Source organism: Capra hircus, chromosome 4 (assembly GCF_001704415.2).
Source record: "Capra hircus breed San Clemente chromosome 4, ASM170441v1, whole genome shotgun sequence".
NCBI lineage: Eukaryota > Metazoa > Chordata > Mammalia > Artiodactyla > Bovidae > Capra > Capra hircus.
The window spans coordinates 88590066-88607263 of record NC_030811.1 but is presented as its reverse complement, the minus strand read 5'-3'; the positions used below and the strand labels follow the sequence as shown (position 1 = coordinate 88607263).

Here is a 17198-nt window from a genome sequence, read left to right as displayed (position 1 = left end):
TAGCTAGTGGCTGCTGCTAAGTCGCTTCAGTCGTCTCCGACTCTGTGCGACCCCACAGATGGCAGCCCACCAGGCTCCCCCGTCCCTGGGATTCTCTAGGCAAGAACACTGGAGTGGGTTGCCATTTCCTTCTCCAATGCATGAAAGTGAAAAGTGAAAGTGAAGTCGCTCAGTCGTGTCCGACTCTTCGCGACCCCATGGACTGCAGCCTACCAGGCTCCTCCATCCATGGGATTTTCCAGGCAAGAGTACTGGAGTGGAGTGCCACTGCCTTCTCCAAGCTAGTAGCTACCAGCTACTAACTCAGCTGGTAAAGAATCCACCTGCAATGTAGGAGACCCTGGTTCGATTCCTGGCTTGGGAAGATCCACTGGAGAAGGAACAGGCTGCCCACTCCAGTATTCTTGGGCTTCCCTGGTGGGTCAGCTGGTAAAGAAGACGCCTGCAGTGCAGGAGACCTGGGTTAGATCCCTGGGTTGGGAAGATTCCCTGGAGAAAGGAACGGCTACCCACTCCGATATTCTGGCCTGGAGCAGTCCATGGACTGTGCAGTCCACGCAGATGCAGAGTCAGACACGACCGAGAGACTCTCACTCACTCACTCATAACTGACTGACTCTGCTGTATAGCAGCAACTAACACAACATCATGAATTAACGATACTCCAATAAAAATTAATTGTAAATAATAAATAGTAAGTTGTAATGCATGAGACAAAGTCTACCGAACCTGATGTCAAATCTCACACTGGTTATCTCTGAATGGCAAAAAAAGCAAAAAATTTCTTTATCTTACTACTTGATCTATTGTTCCTTTTTCTAGAATAAATCTTCCATTTGCATAATTTTCAAAGTTTAAGAGTCAACATCCTTGCCTTGGCCATCAGCCAAGTCGTTTCTAACCCTGCTGTGTGTACTTTATACATATCTTCAGGCTGATACAGAAAGATCTGCAACAGCAGCTTCAATATATAAACTGCATTTCTATTCCACAACAACAAACTACACACCAGAAATAAGAATCCCTGGACAACACAGGTCCTACTGTATAACACAGGGAACTATATTCAATGTCCTGGGATAAACCATAATGGAAAATACAAAAAAGAATGTGTTTGTGTGTGTATATAAACACACACATATATATACACGTGCTAAGTCGCTTCAGTCATGTCCAAGTCTTTGTGACCCTATGGACTGTAGCCCACCAGGTTCCTCTGTCCATGTGATTTCCCAGGCAAGAATACTGGAGTGGGTTGCCATTCCCTTATCCAGGGGATCTTCCAGGCCCAGGGATCAAACTCGCATCCCCTGCAGCTCCTGCATAGTAGGCGGATTCTTTATCACGGAGCCACTGCAGATAACTTAGTGCATTATATATAATACACATATACATATGCATGCATAACTGAATCACTTTGCTGTACAGAAGAAATTAACACAGCGCTGTTAACTATAGTTCAGTTTTAAAAAATAAAACACCAAATTTATCTTTAGAAAAACCTTAGGATCATGGAAAAAGCAAGAGAGTTCCAGAAAAATATCTGCTTCTGCTTTATTGACTGTGCCAAAGCCTTTGACTGTGTGGACCACAACAAACTGGAAAATTCTGAAAGAGATGGGAATACCAGACCACCTGACCTGCCTCTTGAGAAATCTGTATGCAGATCAGGAAGCAAGTCAGAACTGGACATGGAACAACAGACTGGTTCCAAATAGGGAAAGGAGTACATCAAGGCTATACATTGTCACCCTGCTTATTTAATTTATATGCAGAGTACATCATGAAACGCTGGGCTGGAGGAAGCACAAGCTGGAATCAAGATTGCCGGGAGAAATATCAGTAATCTCAGATATGCAGATGACACCACTCTTATGGCAGAAAGTGAGGAAGAACTAAAGAGCCTCTTGATGAAAGTGAAAGTGGAGAGTGAAAAAGTTGGCTTAAAACTCAACATTCAGAAAATAAAGATCATGGCATCTGGTCCCATCACTTCATGGCAAATAGATGGGGAAACAGTGTCAGACTTTATTTTGGGGGCTCCAAAATCACTGCAGATGGTGATTGCAGCCATGAAATTAAAAGATGCTTACTCCTTGGAAGAAAAGCTATGACCAACCTAGACAGCATATTAAAAAGCAGAGACATTACTTTGCCAACAAAGGTCCGTCTGTCTAGTCAAAGCTACGGTTTTTCCAGTAGTCATGTATGGATGGGAGAGTTGGATTATAAAGAAAGCTGAGCTCAGAAGAATTGATGCTTTTGAAGTGTGGTGTTGGAGAAGACTCTTTGAGAGTCCTTTGGAAAGCAGAGATCAAACAAACCAGTCAATCCTAAAGGAAATCAGTCCTGAATATTCACTGGAAGGACTGATGTTGAAGCTGAAACTCCAATACTTTGGCCCCCTGATGTGAAGAACTGGCTTATCTGAAAAGACCCTGATGCTGGGAAAGACTGAAGGCAGGAGAAGAAGGGGATGACAGAGGATGAGATGGTTGGATGGCATCACCGACTCAATGGACATAAGTTTGAGTAAACTCTGGGAGTTGGCGATGGACAGGTAGGCCTGGCGTGCTGCAGTCCACAGGGTCGCAAAGAGCTCGACACTACTGAGCGACTGGATTGAACTGAACTAGATAATAAACGGCCCTAAATACAAAAAAAAGAGAAGAAATAGTAACTCTAAAATAAAAAAAGAACTAAATATGTAGAAATTCTAAAGGGTTATTTCTTTGTCACCCATGACAAATCTTCCAATGAATTAGAATCTTTGTTATCTGAGCATCCCCAGAAGATGGAAGGAATAGGTTATCCATGAGATCCAAGTCTGTCCTGCTTCCAGGAACAATAAACACTAAATACATATTCCTGATTTAAATAAGTTTTCATTATTTTTACTCACTTATTATTCTAAGAAATTAGTAATTTGAGGCTTGTGGTTAAAACAAACATATGTATTTCCTAGTACTATTAGCACTGTTAACTTTTGATTTTTTCTTAGCCACAAGGTGGCAGGAATTTCCATGTTAAATTCTGTCTTAGAGACATAGCCTTATAGAGGAATCCTCTAAAAACTGTCATTCATTACAAAAAAAAAAAAGTGTGTCACTCATAAAGCTTTAAGTAAAAAGAGGCTTTTGAACTAGTCTCTAACTCCTGAGGGTTATAACAACTTCAGTTATTATCTGAAATGAAGTATCCTGTGCAATAACAGGGCCTTCTCTACAGCAGTGAAAAATGCTGGGAAAATGTTTAATAGATACTGACTTACTACCTTCGCATCTCACAGATAGGATTATATTAAGGAACATTAACTTGAGCAGAGTCACAGCTAGAAAAGCGTCACCAGGAGTCCATTCCATGGAACCAGACTCTGGAAATGAACCCTCTTAGTCTCCGCACTCTACTCACACCTGCACAAGCGCATCCCAGTTACAGAGACGCCTATGTTAACACACGCTAAAGATGTCAACTGAGAATGTCAACTCAGCCCTTATCACCTAGAGAAGCAAGCTTTGGATGGCTGCCATGGGAAAGGCAGGAAGAAATCAGGCCAGCTTAGCTTAGGCAGCAGACAGTCTTGGTGGAGCTCAGAGAACAGGCTTGCTGGGTTCAGCAGACAAGCCCTGAATGGATCAGCCTTCCCCTGCGCAAGCCACGACTAGCTGCTCTATCGGTGCCCAGAACCAAGGGGTTGAACTAGAATTATTATTTACTGGGCGCCAGGCCATTTGATAAGACTACTGTCTATAAATGTGGGCTTATATACACAAATATAATAGTTTCTTGCCAGCCCTCATTTTGTAGCTGAGAAAAGAAGCTCAGAGAGGTTAAGGTTACAGTCAGAGCTGTCTGACTTCAGAGACCATGCTTTTTCCACTTTATCAAATGACTCTCAAATACAATTAATTCTCCTTTAAAAATGATAGTGCACTTCCTATCTTTAAAAAAAAAAGTTTACTAGAAAACTAATAGCTTTCATAACACTGTCCACAAAACTATTTGTCCATTCTGTTAACTTCCTATGAATACTCACTGATTGTCTAATTCTCTTTGATCTTTGAAATTCTTGAGGTGGAGAAAACCCAGGATTCTTAAAAGGAAAATTCAACTTGGACAAAAATTAAATCACGTAATCCCTCTCCAAATATTCTTCCAGCACCAGGGAGCACACCCTTGAGGACAGAAACTTTGCCTTTATTCATTGGCAACCTTTGGTCAATAGCTGACACTCAATAAATGTTAATGGACTGACTACTAGAATAAAGGACACGATGACTTTCCCTCCTTGAAATGCCCAGCTGATTTCTTTAGATTCTATAGTTACCTAAGCCACAAACTCCTAACAGTCTTTCCCTCCCTTCATGTGATCCACAGGATCCTGACCATCTCTAACAACCATCACAAAGTACTTTCAGAATTAAAACGCCTCCACATTTGCCAGGCATATCTTCTGCCTTGATGAGAGTCTGCCCTGTGCCTATACTCCTAATGCTTCGGAATTTTTCTCAGAGGGGTAGGGGTGCTAAATGTCAACCTGTCCCCAGTCAAGTTCACTTTAAATCTCTTCAAAGCTATGTACAGCTATGTAGGTATTCTCCAACAGACATTCTCCCATATGGCTAAATAACTGTTAGACTAAGCATTTCCCTCTTTACCAAGCTGCTGCTGCTGCTGCGTCACTTCAGTCGTGTCCGACTCTGTGCGACCCCATAAACGGCAGCCCACCAGGCTCCCCCGTCCCTGGGATTCTCCAGGCAAGAACACTGGAGTGGGTTGCCATTTCCTTCTCCAATGCATGAAGGTGAAAAGAAAAATGAAGTCACTCAGTCATGTCTGACTCGTAGCGACCCCATGGACTGCAGCCTACCAGGCTCCTCCATCCATGGGATTTTCCAGGCAAGAGTACTGGAGTGGGATGCCATTGCCTTCCTCACATAATAAATCATCAAGTAAGGCAATTGGGACTGGCCTCTGGCAATCTTCAAATATCCTTGGGTTTATCATGTCATCCCTTATTTTCCATCTATCAGAGAGCTGGCTCTGTCAAGTACTTAGCAGAGCTCTTTGCACAATCATGTAAATGAATGGAGCACCTGTCTTTCTCACTGCACACTTTTACCCTCACTCTACTTCAGGTAGAAAATGTGAAATTTTCCTGTTCCCCTCATATCATGATTAAAGAACAGTTTGTGAGAAATCAGTTTATTTTACAACTCATACTACAATTCTATGTCTTCATATAAACTGTTGAGGCTTCCCAGGTGGCTCAGTGGTAAAGAATCTGCTTGCCGATGCGGGACACTCCAGAGACACAGGTTCAACCCCTGAGTCAGAAAGATCCCCTGGAGGAGGAAATGGCACCCCACTCCAGTATTCTTGCCTGAAAAATCCCATGGACAGAGGAGCCTGGTGGGCTACAGTCCATGGGGTCGCAAAGAGCTGGACATGACTAAGCGACTAAGCATATAAACTGTTAACATTTATGTTAAATAAATGAAAGATACAAAGAGAAGGAAAATTTGAATATTAAGAGTCTCTACAGACATGGAGATCAGACCTGTGGTTGCTAAGGGTCAGGGGAGGGATGGACCAGGAATTTGGGGTTGGCCGATGCAAACTGTTGCCTTTAGAATGGGTAAACAGGTTCTCCTGTTTGGCACAGGGAGCTACATTCAATCTCCTCAGATAAATCATAATGGAAAAGAATATTGAAAAAAGAATGTATGTATGTGTAAACCTGAGTCACTTGGCTATAAAGCAGAGTGAGCACAACACTACTAATCAACTATACTTCAATTAACATTTTAAATATACATTAAGAGTCTCAAATTAAAGCGTTAAAAGTGAATCTCGAGTCTGGCTTCTGAGAAAAATGTGAAATTAACATGATTAGATACTACTTTTTGCTCACTTGACAGGCCAGGTTTGATAAAGCCCTGTGTTAGGGAAAATTAAGGAGAAATGGACACTCTCGTAGTCCCGGGGGTGGGGGTGGGGGGGGATGAGTTAAACTATTCAAGATCCAGAAAGGATAACTCATCAATAGCCAACAAAAAAGGCACATCCTTCTTGACTTAGCAAATTTACTCCAAAGAATTTAACCTATGACTGTGCTTACACACTTGCAAAAGGACTGCAAAAGGGATTCACTACATCTTTGTTCACAACTGCAAGAGACCTAAAACTCTAACTTGAGACTAAGACATTCCACATCTATACAACCAAATTCTATGCAACCAGAAGAGATGTTACATCCGTTTAAAACGCTCAAGTGCTACGGTATCATCTGTGTAAAAAAGGAGGCAGATACGCAGATGTACTAGTCTTCTATACGGTTATCTCCGAGGAAGCAGTGAAGTAGTCGGGGAACGGCGCTGGAAGGGAGATTTGCAGTATACGCATCTCGACTTGAAAAATTCTGAACCATGTAAACATTACCGACTTTTAAAAAACAAAAGTTCCCCTTGTGTTACGCAGATTTCCAGCTCTTTCCCCAGCCCTCTCTTCCTTCTCATCGGCCCTCCAAGGGCGGGGGCTGCCTTTGGTAACCTAGCTCTATTCCCACTCGAGCCGCTGGTTTTGCCCTTGCCCTTTAGGGCTCAGGGTCAGTCAGCATGGCCCTTGCTCCCCGACAGAGAGCACAGTCTGGCTCCGCCTGAACACAGCACGCGTGTGCCATCCCTCCACGTCTGTGTTCTGAGCAGGCCAGTCAAAAGCAGTATTTGTGGGAACCTCATTTCTTCTCTCCAGTGGTCAATCAATTTGTTAGATTATTCCCAAGCCTATAGAATTATCTTTTCCTAGGGGAAATTTTTTGATCTGTGGAATTTTGCCTGTCTGTTGCACTGGAATATTTTTTTTTCCACCAAATTACATTAGCCCCATGCCTACACACTTCTAAATGACATTTGGTAATCATGAGAAAAATAAGTGAACAAGTAAACTTAACATTTAACACTGGTGTTGGTTTAACACATGATCAACTTACCAGCTTTGTGTAGAACAGCAGCAATGTATGTATCATACCAATAGTAAGGGGAAAAAAGGTCTTTAATGTAATTTAGCAATGATACCCACGTGCAGAACATTTTGCAAACAGGATACAATTCAGCATCATACTGTAACTATTACTGACACTAACATTATATTGAAAATGTAATAAAACTTTAACTGATGTAGATTCTTAACAGACATTCAAACTTAAAAAGATTTGCAAGGTCAAACCGCAAAATAAAGTTGTCTGCTACCCACTAGCCCAAAATAAAAGTATTATATTTAACCTTGTTATTACATAGAGATTAGAAGTTTCAAACTGCTTACTGTCTAGCTTGCTCCTTATTGGAATAGGTTACGTTGACGACGGCAGTTTCTGAGTCAGTGTTCACTACAGGAAGAAAAAAAAGAAGAGGGAAAAGGAGTTAGTTTTCTTTCCACTTTCTTCCTTTTACAAATTTGAAAGCAATTGAGAAGACATGTACCTTGCTCACAGCTCTCCACCACTCCATACTGGACTAGTAAGCTATCCAGCACCTATCAGGAGGGGGAGACAAAATTACAAGCTTTCAGTTTCCCGCGTTATTCGCAAGGGCAGGAGACGGTGTTAAGTAATTGTGATGGAAATGAGCCCCCCAAAATTAACTGGGGTTTGGGAATACAGAAGTGTGAGAAGGGCCCCAGAGAGAGCATCTGGTGGGTTTTCACTCCTGCCTCCAGAGGTCCTTGACTTCAAGCTGATCTAACCAAGATGTACGGATGTGAGAGCTGACCATAAAGGAGGCTGAGCATTGACAACTTGATGCTTTTGAATTCTGGTTGCGGGAGGAGACTCTTGAGAGTCCCCTGGACTGCAAGGAGATCCAACCAGTCAATCCTAATGGAAATCAACCCTAAACATTCATTGAAAGGACTGATGGTGAAGCTGAAGCTTCGATATTTTGGCTATCTGATGTGAAGAGCCAACTCACTGGAAAAGACCTTGATGCTGGGAAAGATTGAAGGCAAAAGGAGAAGGGGATGACAGAGGATGAGATGGTTGGAAAGCATCACCGAGTCAATGCACATGAGTCTGAGCTAACTCCAGGAGATAGTGAAGGACAAGGAAGCCTGGTGTGCTGAGGTTCATGGGGTTGCAAAGAGTCGGACACGACTTGGCAACTGAACAACAACAAAAGGCACAGAAAGCCAGTGTGCAGAGCTACAGCCGCCTGTCCTGAGGCTGGAGGACAAGGACGCGTGTATTTCTCATACACAAACCACCAACACAGTCACACTTGCTCCTTGCAGAGGAGAAGCGCCCAAGTCAAGGTTTATTTTTAAGATTCTCCTTTTTAAAGAACTTCCTTTTACAGCTTAAAGGATGTATCAGAACAGACTACTCTCAAGGCAGGCTAGCAAAATGAAGAAAGATATCCTGCCTGGAGTCTTGAACTAAAGACTAATATAAGTGGTTTATCAATTCCTGAACAGTAGAAAATATAAAAAGAAGTGCCTCTATACTAAGAGTCTTCTAAGCCCAGAATGGATTGGAAAAAAGTACAACTGGAAACTGTCTTTCCTGTAGCTGCATTATTACACACGCATGATAATGTAACAAAAGGCTGTTAGAACAGTAACTAAATTTTATCATACTATAAACTGCAGGCATACACCTCATCAGTATAAATCAAATTCAACTATCTTTTGCTCCTAAGAACTGTAACAGGTTTTTCTTGAAAAGTAAAACAAACTAAGCTTCTATTAGTTTATAGTAAAGCACTTACTCATCAATTTTATTGCAAAATTTGAAGGACAGCCCTTGAAAATGTTTTCTGGCCCCCTGCTGCCGCTGCTAAGTTGCTTTAGTCATGTCCGACTCTGTGCGACCCCATGGACGGCAGCCCACCAGGCTCCCCCATCCCTGGGATTCTCCAGGCAAGAACACTGGAGTGGGTTGCCATTTCCCTCTCCAATGTATGAAAGGGAAAAGTGAAAGTGAAGTCGCTCAGTCGTGTCCGCCCCCTAGGACACAGTAAACCATCAAGAAACACACTAAGTTTTAATGGCAATTTCCTACTAAACTTTAAGCAATTTCTTCTAAAGGAATGTTTACCTTACATAGTACATTTCATGCTTTTATTTTGTCTGCTGAGTGCAGATTGAAAGCTACAGCGAGGTTTGTCTGGAGATGAACTTTTAATTGCTTTTCCATTTTAAATAAGGTTAACCCCTATTTGTGAATGGAACTGTTAGTATTTTCATAGGTAAGCTTTAACATGGTGAATTTCCTGTGGGTGAGGTCTAGAAGCACAATGATCTTTGTCTCAAATTACAGCTACTATTTAAATCATAAAGCTTCATTTTTGTTGTTTTTTTATTTTTAACTCAGAACACTTAACTGACTACCTAAAATTTAATTTGTCTGTCTCAGTCACTAGAAAGCATGCTCAGTGCGAATAGGAATGGTTTTTGTTTACTGTACTATCCCCAGTACCTAAAAAAGAGATTCAAATAGTTCATAAATGAAGTGACTAGTTCTCAGGAGGAAATACTAGTATAATAGGAACAGAATTCTGTATAACAGTGTTTACCTGTTCTAGAGATAAGTTTGCTGTGCATGTAATGTTGGATGAGATATAATTTTTAATAAGGGCCAAAAAACAGGAAACCTTCCATAATGCCATGAAATAGGTAATATACAATATGTAATGCCTTAAAAAAAAAAAAACTTTAAACAGAAATCTACTTATGTTTTTAAAACTATAATACCAATAAATGGTTTTCTGTGTCACTTAACAGAATTCTTAAAAAATATTCAACTCATTCCAATTTAAATAATTAGAACAGCAGGAAAGACATCTGCCATTTAAAATTTAGCTTTTAAGTGAAAGTAAGGCTTCCCTGGTGGCTCAGACGGTAAAGCGTTTGTCCGCAATGCAGGAGACCCGGGTTCCATCCCTGGGTCGGGAAGATACCCTGGAGAAGGAAATGGCAGCCCACTCCACAGTTTCCTTGCCTGGAAAATCCCATGGACGGCGGAGCCTGGTAGGCTATTGTCCATGGGGTAGCAAAGAGTCAGACACGACTGAGCAATTTCACTTCACTTCACTTCAAGGAAACTTGGGTATCTTGAGGGGCAGGGGTACTGAGGCAGCTAGAGACGGTGGAAAAGGCGTGCAGAAAATAGGGGTAAGTGCTAATTTACTATGATAATTTAAATAAACATCATTAATTTTCCCAAAGGCAATTTTTTCACTAAATACAGTAGTCGTCACATAATTTAGCTTATACTCATTAACTTTTAAGAGAAATCACTATGAAAGTTAAATACTCATGACTTATAAACAATGCTGACTAAACCTGCAAAAATGCTCATGAAACTAATGTCTCCAAAAGGCCCACTGGCAAAGTGATACATGTTATATATACACTGATACATGAACACACACAAACAGATATATATTTATATGTGAATATACATACACAGACATAAATAATACAAGTAAATTTTTAACTAAAATTGAGGAAATGTTCAAGTTTTTCCCTGCATATATTTTATAAAGTTTAGTATATTCAAAACAAAATTGCTTATAAGATTTACTCATTCTACTCCTAATTAATGATAAATGCTATTGGTTGTCAACTATCCCATGTGTAAAATCTCTAGGAATTAGAAACTACAGCCTTTATATGTTAAAAATGGTAAATTTTTATCATATAAAAAAATTTTTATTGTATGTAAACCTGACTCTAAAACCAGAAGAAACAAAAAAAACTCTAAAAAAGTCAAGCATCAATCTTGGTACATAGTTGAGAACAATTTAACAACACAGCCTATGTGGTTTTGACCTAGACATAAATGGATGCCAACTCAAAGCTTTCTGGGGGTGATCACAACTGAGAGATGGGAGAAGTCTATCTACTGTCAGCGACCTCGTCAGATTCACAGATCCCAGAAGGGTTTCTGACCCCTAAATGACTGAGCAACGCTATGGTGACCAGTTCTAAATCTACTAGGCAGGCACCTGGACGTGCTACAGGACTGCTCAATTCCATCATGACACTGCCACCCACGGAACTCTCACAGAGTAAACACAACTTACACTTGGTGAGCTCTAACGTTTTGACTCATCCTGCGTTAACTAGGAAGAAAGACAAAGGCTCCTAGTGTCTGACACAGAGACCATCCACCTCTAGGTTCCTGTCTCCTCTCCGCTCCTAGAACATCTTGTATTTTCCACCTCTCCCATCTAGCTCTAGAGAAGGCAATGGCAACCCACTCCAGTGTTCCTGCCTCGAAAACCCCATGGACGGAGGAGCCTGGTGGGCTGCTGTCTATGGGGTCACACAGAGTCAGACACGACTGAAGTGACTTAGCAGCAGCAGCAGCAGCCATCTAGCTCAGCCAATGAATGTTTTCTTTTAAACAGCCTTGTGTAAGAAGTTAAAAACAAAAACACATGCATTGCTCATTTCCAACATTTTCTTGAATCTCTTAACAAACCCCAATTCTTATTTCTAAATACATTTGTTTTACTCAAACCCAAAAGGAAATATTTCTCTATGACTGGAGAGTTTAAATTCCAGTTGGAGGAGAAAGAAAGTATTGAAGTAAATTAAAGCCTCATAGGAAATGTCTTGGTCGGATTCCTCCTTTTTATACATTTAGGACTTAAAAATCCCAAATGTTAAACATTATTTTAAAATATTCATCCAAATGTAGAAAACAGCAAGGAAAGAATAACAGGATAACTGCAAAGATCATTGCTTGCCATCAGAGAGCAGTAAGAATTAAATTTAGACTGAAGTGGAAGCAATGTAAGTGTGCATCGGCTGATGAATGGATAAACAGATTGCGGAACAGCTACTCAATGAGATTTCATTCGGCCATAAAAAGGAATGAAGAACTGACATATCTCTACAATGTGAATGAACCTTGGAAAACTTTGGCTTCTTTCACTTAACGTAAGTTTTCCAAGGTTCATCCACGTTGTAGAGATACGTTGTAGAGACATGTCACAAAAGACCACATATCGCGTATGAAATATCCGTTACGGAGAACTCTATGGAGACAGGAAGTAAATGAGTGGTTGCAGAGGGCAGGTGAGAGTGGGAGGGTGGAGGGCAACAGCTGGAAGTTTCTCTCTGAGGGGATGGGAATGTTCTAAAATGGACAGTGGTGACGGCTGCACATACCTGTTGACATTCAAAACTACTGAACTGTACACTTCAATGGGCGAATTATATAGTATATGAATTTTATCTCAAAGCTGTTAAAAATAACTAAGGTCGATATTACTAGATAATAGCCTTGTTTTTTTAAACCTTGAAATATTATTGAAGCACAACGAACTGCACAAAATTTGATCAGTTCTGCCTTTGTGTATGCATTCGTGAAGCAGTCATAATCAATAGTTTCTTCTTGACCCTCTTCAATCTAGAATACCAAATTAAAGAACTGAGAATCTTCCTTTGAACTTTACATATCAGATTTCCTCTGGCACAGAGGTCCTCCTTCCACCCTCCAGAAAACCGTATTTCAGCTGACCCCTTATGGTTGCTGTTGTTTAGTTGGTAAGTTGTGTCCGACTCTTTTGTGACCTTATCATTGACTGTAGCTTGCCAGGTTCCTCTGTCCTTGGAATCTCCCAGGCAAGAATACTGGAGTAGGTTGCCATTTTCTTCTCCAGGGGATCCTCCTGACCCAGGGATTGAACCCATGTCTCTCGTGCCTCCTGCATTGGCAGGCGGATTCTTTACCACTGGGTCAACAGAGAAGCCCAATCCGCTATAGGTGTGGTGTAATCCATGCTCTGTAGATAAATCTACTGCTGATGACTTTTTCCTTATACCCACTGCTCGGGTCCCATCAATTTTGAAACATCTGAAGCAAGGGTCTGATTGAATACTTTCTTCCAGCCCAGTAACTGCCCTCTTGCTGGAAGCTACTTCTCTTGGGTGTCTTCAAAATGCCAAACTTCTACCTGGTGCAGGAGGTAATCAATGATCTGGTACTGCTCACATCTCCCATCATCTTCAATATACTTCCCTCACACACTTGCTCCAGACATACCCTCAAGACTGTGAAAAGTGTCCCCATTTCCACAGCACCTGAGCTGACCTAATTCTGGAAGAGAAAGCAATGTCATTTCATGATCTCTTCACTGATCTTTGTTCTCCCACCAGATCAGTGATTATTAACCATAGTGATGTGATTATCTGTAAGAAGTGTCACGAGTAACCTCCTCCTAAATGTTACACTGGCTCCCGTGCTCCGGATAACGGATAAGACACGCATGACCCTAGATTCCAAGTCCTCCTTACTGAACGTGTGCATTTCTGAAGATGACAGGATAGTGTTGGGGACACAGTCCAGGCACCCTCTTCAGTGGGAGCAAAGGAAACAAATTCCAGATTCACTAAAAAGTCTACAGTGATATACAGAAATATTTATCATGAACAGATATAAAAAGGGCTTCCCAGGTGGCACGAGTGGTAAAGAATCCGTCTGCCAAAGCAAGAGACAAAGAGAAGCAGGTTTGATCCCTGGGCTGTGAAGATCCCCTGGAGGAGGGCATGGCAACCCACTCCAGTATTCTTGCCTGGAGAATCCCCATGGACAGGGGAGCCTGGCGGGCTACAGTCCATAGGGTTGCAAAGAGTTGGACACAAATGAAGTGACACACACATTTATTTTAAAAAGTACACGTAGAAAGTCACAAGCATTATAAAAGCCAGTAAAATTAAAACTAAAAGTAGGATATTCAATACTCTTACGCCAGCACACTTTGTTCACACGCAGACACACACAAACAACCACCACCTCCCGAACGCAAAATCAAACTCAATCTTTGAGGAGGGGTTGTAAGAATGAAGTCATGCTGCCTATTCTTCATTCCCACAGGAGCAGGAGAAAAGCCATCAGACATGAAAGGAACTTCCTACAAATACAGCTCAACACATTTTACGGGAACAGGAACCGGTTGTCGCCAGCTATGGATAAATCATCCCAGAACTTTGTTCTCTTACATCTGTCTATAGACAACCAGCTACATTAATTTAAAAAAAAAAAAATTCTATACTGCATGTACCAATTACATTTCTAATAAATAATGGTACAAATTTCAAATACAAGATAATTTTTAAAAATATCTACCTTAATATATATTTCTCTTAAATGTTACCATTATGACTACTTGGATAACATTCAAACCATTCCTGTGAAATGAACTTTCAACTGAAGGGGATCAACATACACAGACAGACCAGATCACTGCCAACCTCACAAGCCGTGTTGCACATCATCTTCATCACTGATAAAACCTAGAGGTTTTAAATTCCCTCGCAGTTCAGTGGTCAGGACTCGACACTCTCACTGCCAAGGGCCAGGGCTCAATCCCTGGTCAAGGAATCAAGATCCCACGGCGCAATCAAACAAAACAAACAAAAACCACAGCTAGAGGTTTTAGAAAGGGGAAACGATGGAAAGAGTGACAGACTTCATTTTCTTGGGCTCCAAAATTGCTGCAGACGGTGACTGCAACCAAGAACTGAAAAGACGCTTGCTCTTTGGAAGAAAAACTACGACAAACCTAGACAGCGTATTAAAAAGCAGAGACATCACTTTGCCGACAAAGTCTGCATAGTCAAAGCTATGGTTTTTCCAGTAGTCATGTATGGATGTTAGAGCCTGACAATAAAAAAGGCCAAGCACTAAAGAACTGATGCCTTTGAATTGTGATGCTGGACTCTTGAGAATCCCTTGGACAGCAAGGCGATCTAAGCAGTCAATCCTTAAGGAAATTAATCCTAAATATTTGTTGGAAGGACTGATGCTGAAGCTGAAGTTCCAATACTTTGACCATCTAATGCAAAGAGCCGACTCACTGGAAAAGACCCTGATGCTGGGAAAGACTGAGGGCAGAAGAATAGGGCAACAGAGGATGAGATGGTTCTACGGCATCATCAACTCAATGGACGATGGACAGACTCAGTGAATGGACTCAATGAACACAAGTTGGAGCAAACTCTGGGAGACAGTGGAAGATAGGGAAGCCTGGCATGCTGCAGTCCATGGGGACACAAAGAGCTGGACACAACAGAGTGGCTAAACTGAACAAACATCCAGGGGGAATCTCAGCCTCCAGTGTAGCACACAGATCTCCCAGTCCTCACAACTTTCTAGCCATCCTCAACTGTTACAAGATACACTCTCTTACACAGGGAGGCGACTATAATTTAGGACTCCATAAAAATCATGTGATTAGAGCAATTGAGATAAAGAACAGTCCAAGTTACCCTCCACTCACACAGACCTCGAAGTCACAGAGAAAGATGATCATCTTCTTCAAGCGATGCTTGAAACCTGACACCTGGGTCCAAGCCCAGTAGTGAGTGAGTCCCTTTCTCCTCTGTTACTACATTTCACAGTAAGTTGGCGAGACCATCTACAGTCATGTACGCTAGGAACCGTGCACTCAGCCTTGGTAACTGCACCTGCATTTCCCGCGAGCTCATCCACAGACATCCACCTACACACACTACCTCCTACCTAACGCCCTGGGCCTGCCAGCCGCTTTCTTCGCCACCTCACTGCCTCCAGCATCTCTCTCTGGACTACTACGCGACATGCTCTCCCACATTCACTTTTGTTTCCAGGTGTTCTCATAATAGATCTTCATCATCCAAAGTCTACATGTAGCTACTAAGCACGGGGAATGTGGCTAATCCATGTCCAAGATGAGCTTAAGTATAAAACAAACAGAATTTAAACAGTCAGTTAGTACAAAAAATATAAAACCTCAATTTTAAAAATACTGATTACATGTTAAAACTGTAATATACTAGTTGAAATAAAATATAAAAAATACTTTTCATTTCTCTTTTGCTTTTTTAACATGGCTACTAGAATATTTTAAACTATATAAGTGGCCTGAACTAGTTTTCTATTGGACAGCCATTGGGCTAGACTAATTTTTAAAAGCTGAGCTAATCAACTCATTGTACTTGGGACACAATCCGAAGTCCCTTGTAAGGACTTCCCTGGTGCTTCAGAATTCCCATGCTTCCAATCCAAGGGGTGCATGCTCGATCCCTTTCTGGAGAACTAAGATCCCACATGCCCGTGGGGTGGCCAACAAACAAACAGAACAACAAAACCCACAAAGCCCCTAATGAGAGCCCTGAAGACTCCAGGTGAGAGGCCCGTCATCTGTGGCACTCTCGCTCCAACTACACGGGCCCTTTTCTGGTAATAAATTATGAGTAATAACATTTGAGTGCTTTCTAGTGGCAGCACTGTCCCAAATGTTTGATCTATTTTAACTCAGTTAATCCACACAAACCCCATGAGGTAACATCCCATTTTATAGATGGGTAAATTAGACATGGAGAAGTTACACAGCATTTGAAGGTGGACGGACAGTGAAGTGATGGAGAAATGATTTAAACCCCAGCTGTCAGATTTCAGAGCTCACACTCTCGAGCCCTTGGTCAAACAAACTGCCTCATTTCCCTGTACAATTAGAAGAAATATAATGGTTCAGACTGACAGTAATCTCATCCTTACCTTGTAGCAAGATCAAAATCATCTTTCAGAACGCACAGAACTATATCAATTCTTTGGGTCAATAAACCTCCCCACCCTGTTCAAGCGCTCAGTTTACTTTTAGGTACCTCAATCAGATGAAGATATTAACCAGCATGAACTTGTTCTATATTTTACTAACAGAAATACTGGCTACACACACACTCTCTAAATGATGCAAAGTTAGGGTTCTTATTGACTAGGTGATAACCTTCAAACCAGTTATTCCCCCAAGTGCTAAAAGAAACCACTGCCAGCTTTGGTGGATCTTTCTGGATGTTTTTAGAAGTATGTGTGTCACATGAAAAGATGCTCAAAACCATTAGTCATTAAGGAAATGCAAATCAAAATCAGTGAGATAACACTCCGTACCTACTAGAATGGCTATAATAAAAAAATATATAAAAAATGAAAATGACATGTCTTGGCAAGATGTAGAAAAATTAGAACTTTCATACATGCGGGGAGGAACGTAAAACAGTGCAGCCTCTACAGCAAACAGTACGGCAGTTCCTCAAAATCTAATAAAAGAATAGAATTACCATACGATCCAGCCGCTGCACTCCTGGATACCTACCCAGAAGAATGGAAAGCAGGGAGTCAGAGGTATCTGTACACCTACGTTCACAGCAGC

General features: G+C 41.4%; 1 protein-coding gene across 4 annotated transcripts in view; it reads right to left on the bottom strand.

The window, feature by feature from the left end:
* The window catches only part of IGF2BP3 (insulin like growth factor 2 mRNA binding protein 3), a 146740-nt gene that overhangs the window by 29783 nt on the left and 99759 nt on the right, over nt 1–17198 (bottom strand). For all 4 annotated transcript variants that reach the window (XM_005679051.3, XM_005679052.2, XM_018047318.1 and 1 more), the window contains exons 4-5: nt 7482–7533; nt 7324–7387 (exon numbers count right to left, since the gene is read on the bottom strand). In XM_005679051.3, coding sequence (XP_005679108.1) covers nt 7324–7387; nt 7482–7533 — 116 coding nt within the window. The remainder of the gene's footprint in view (nt 1–7323; nt 7388–7481; nt 7534–17198) is intronic.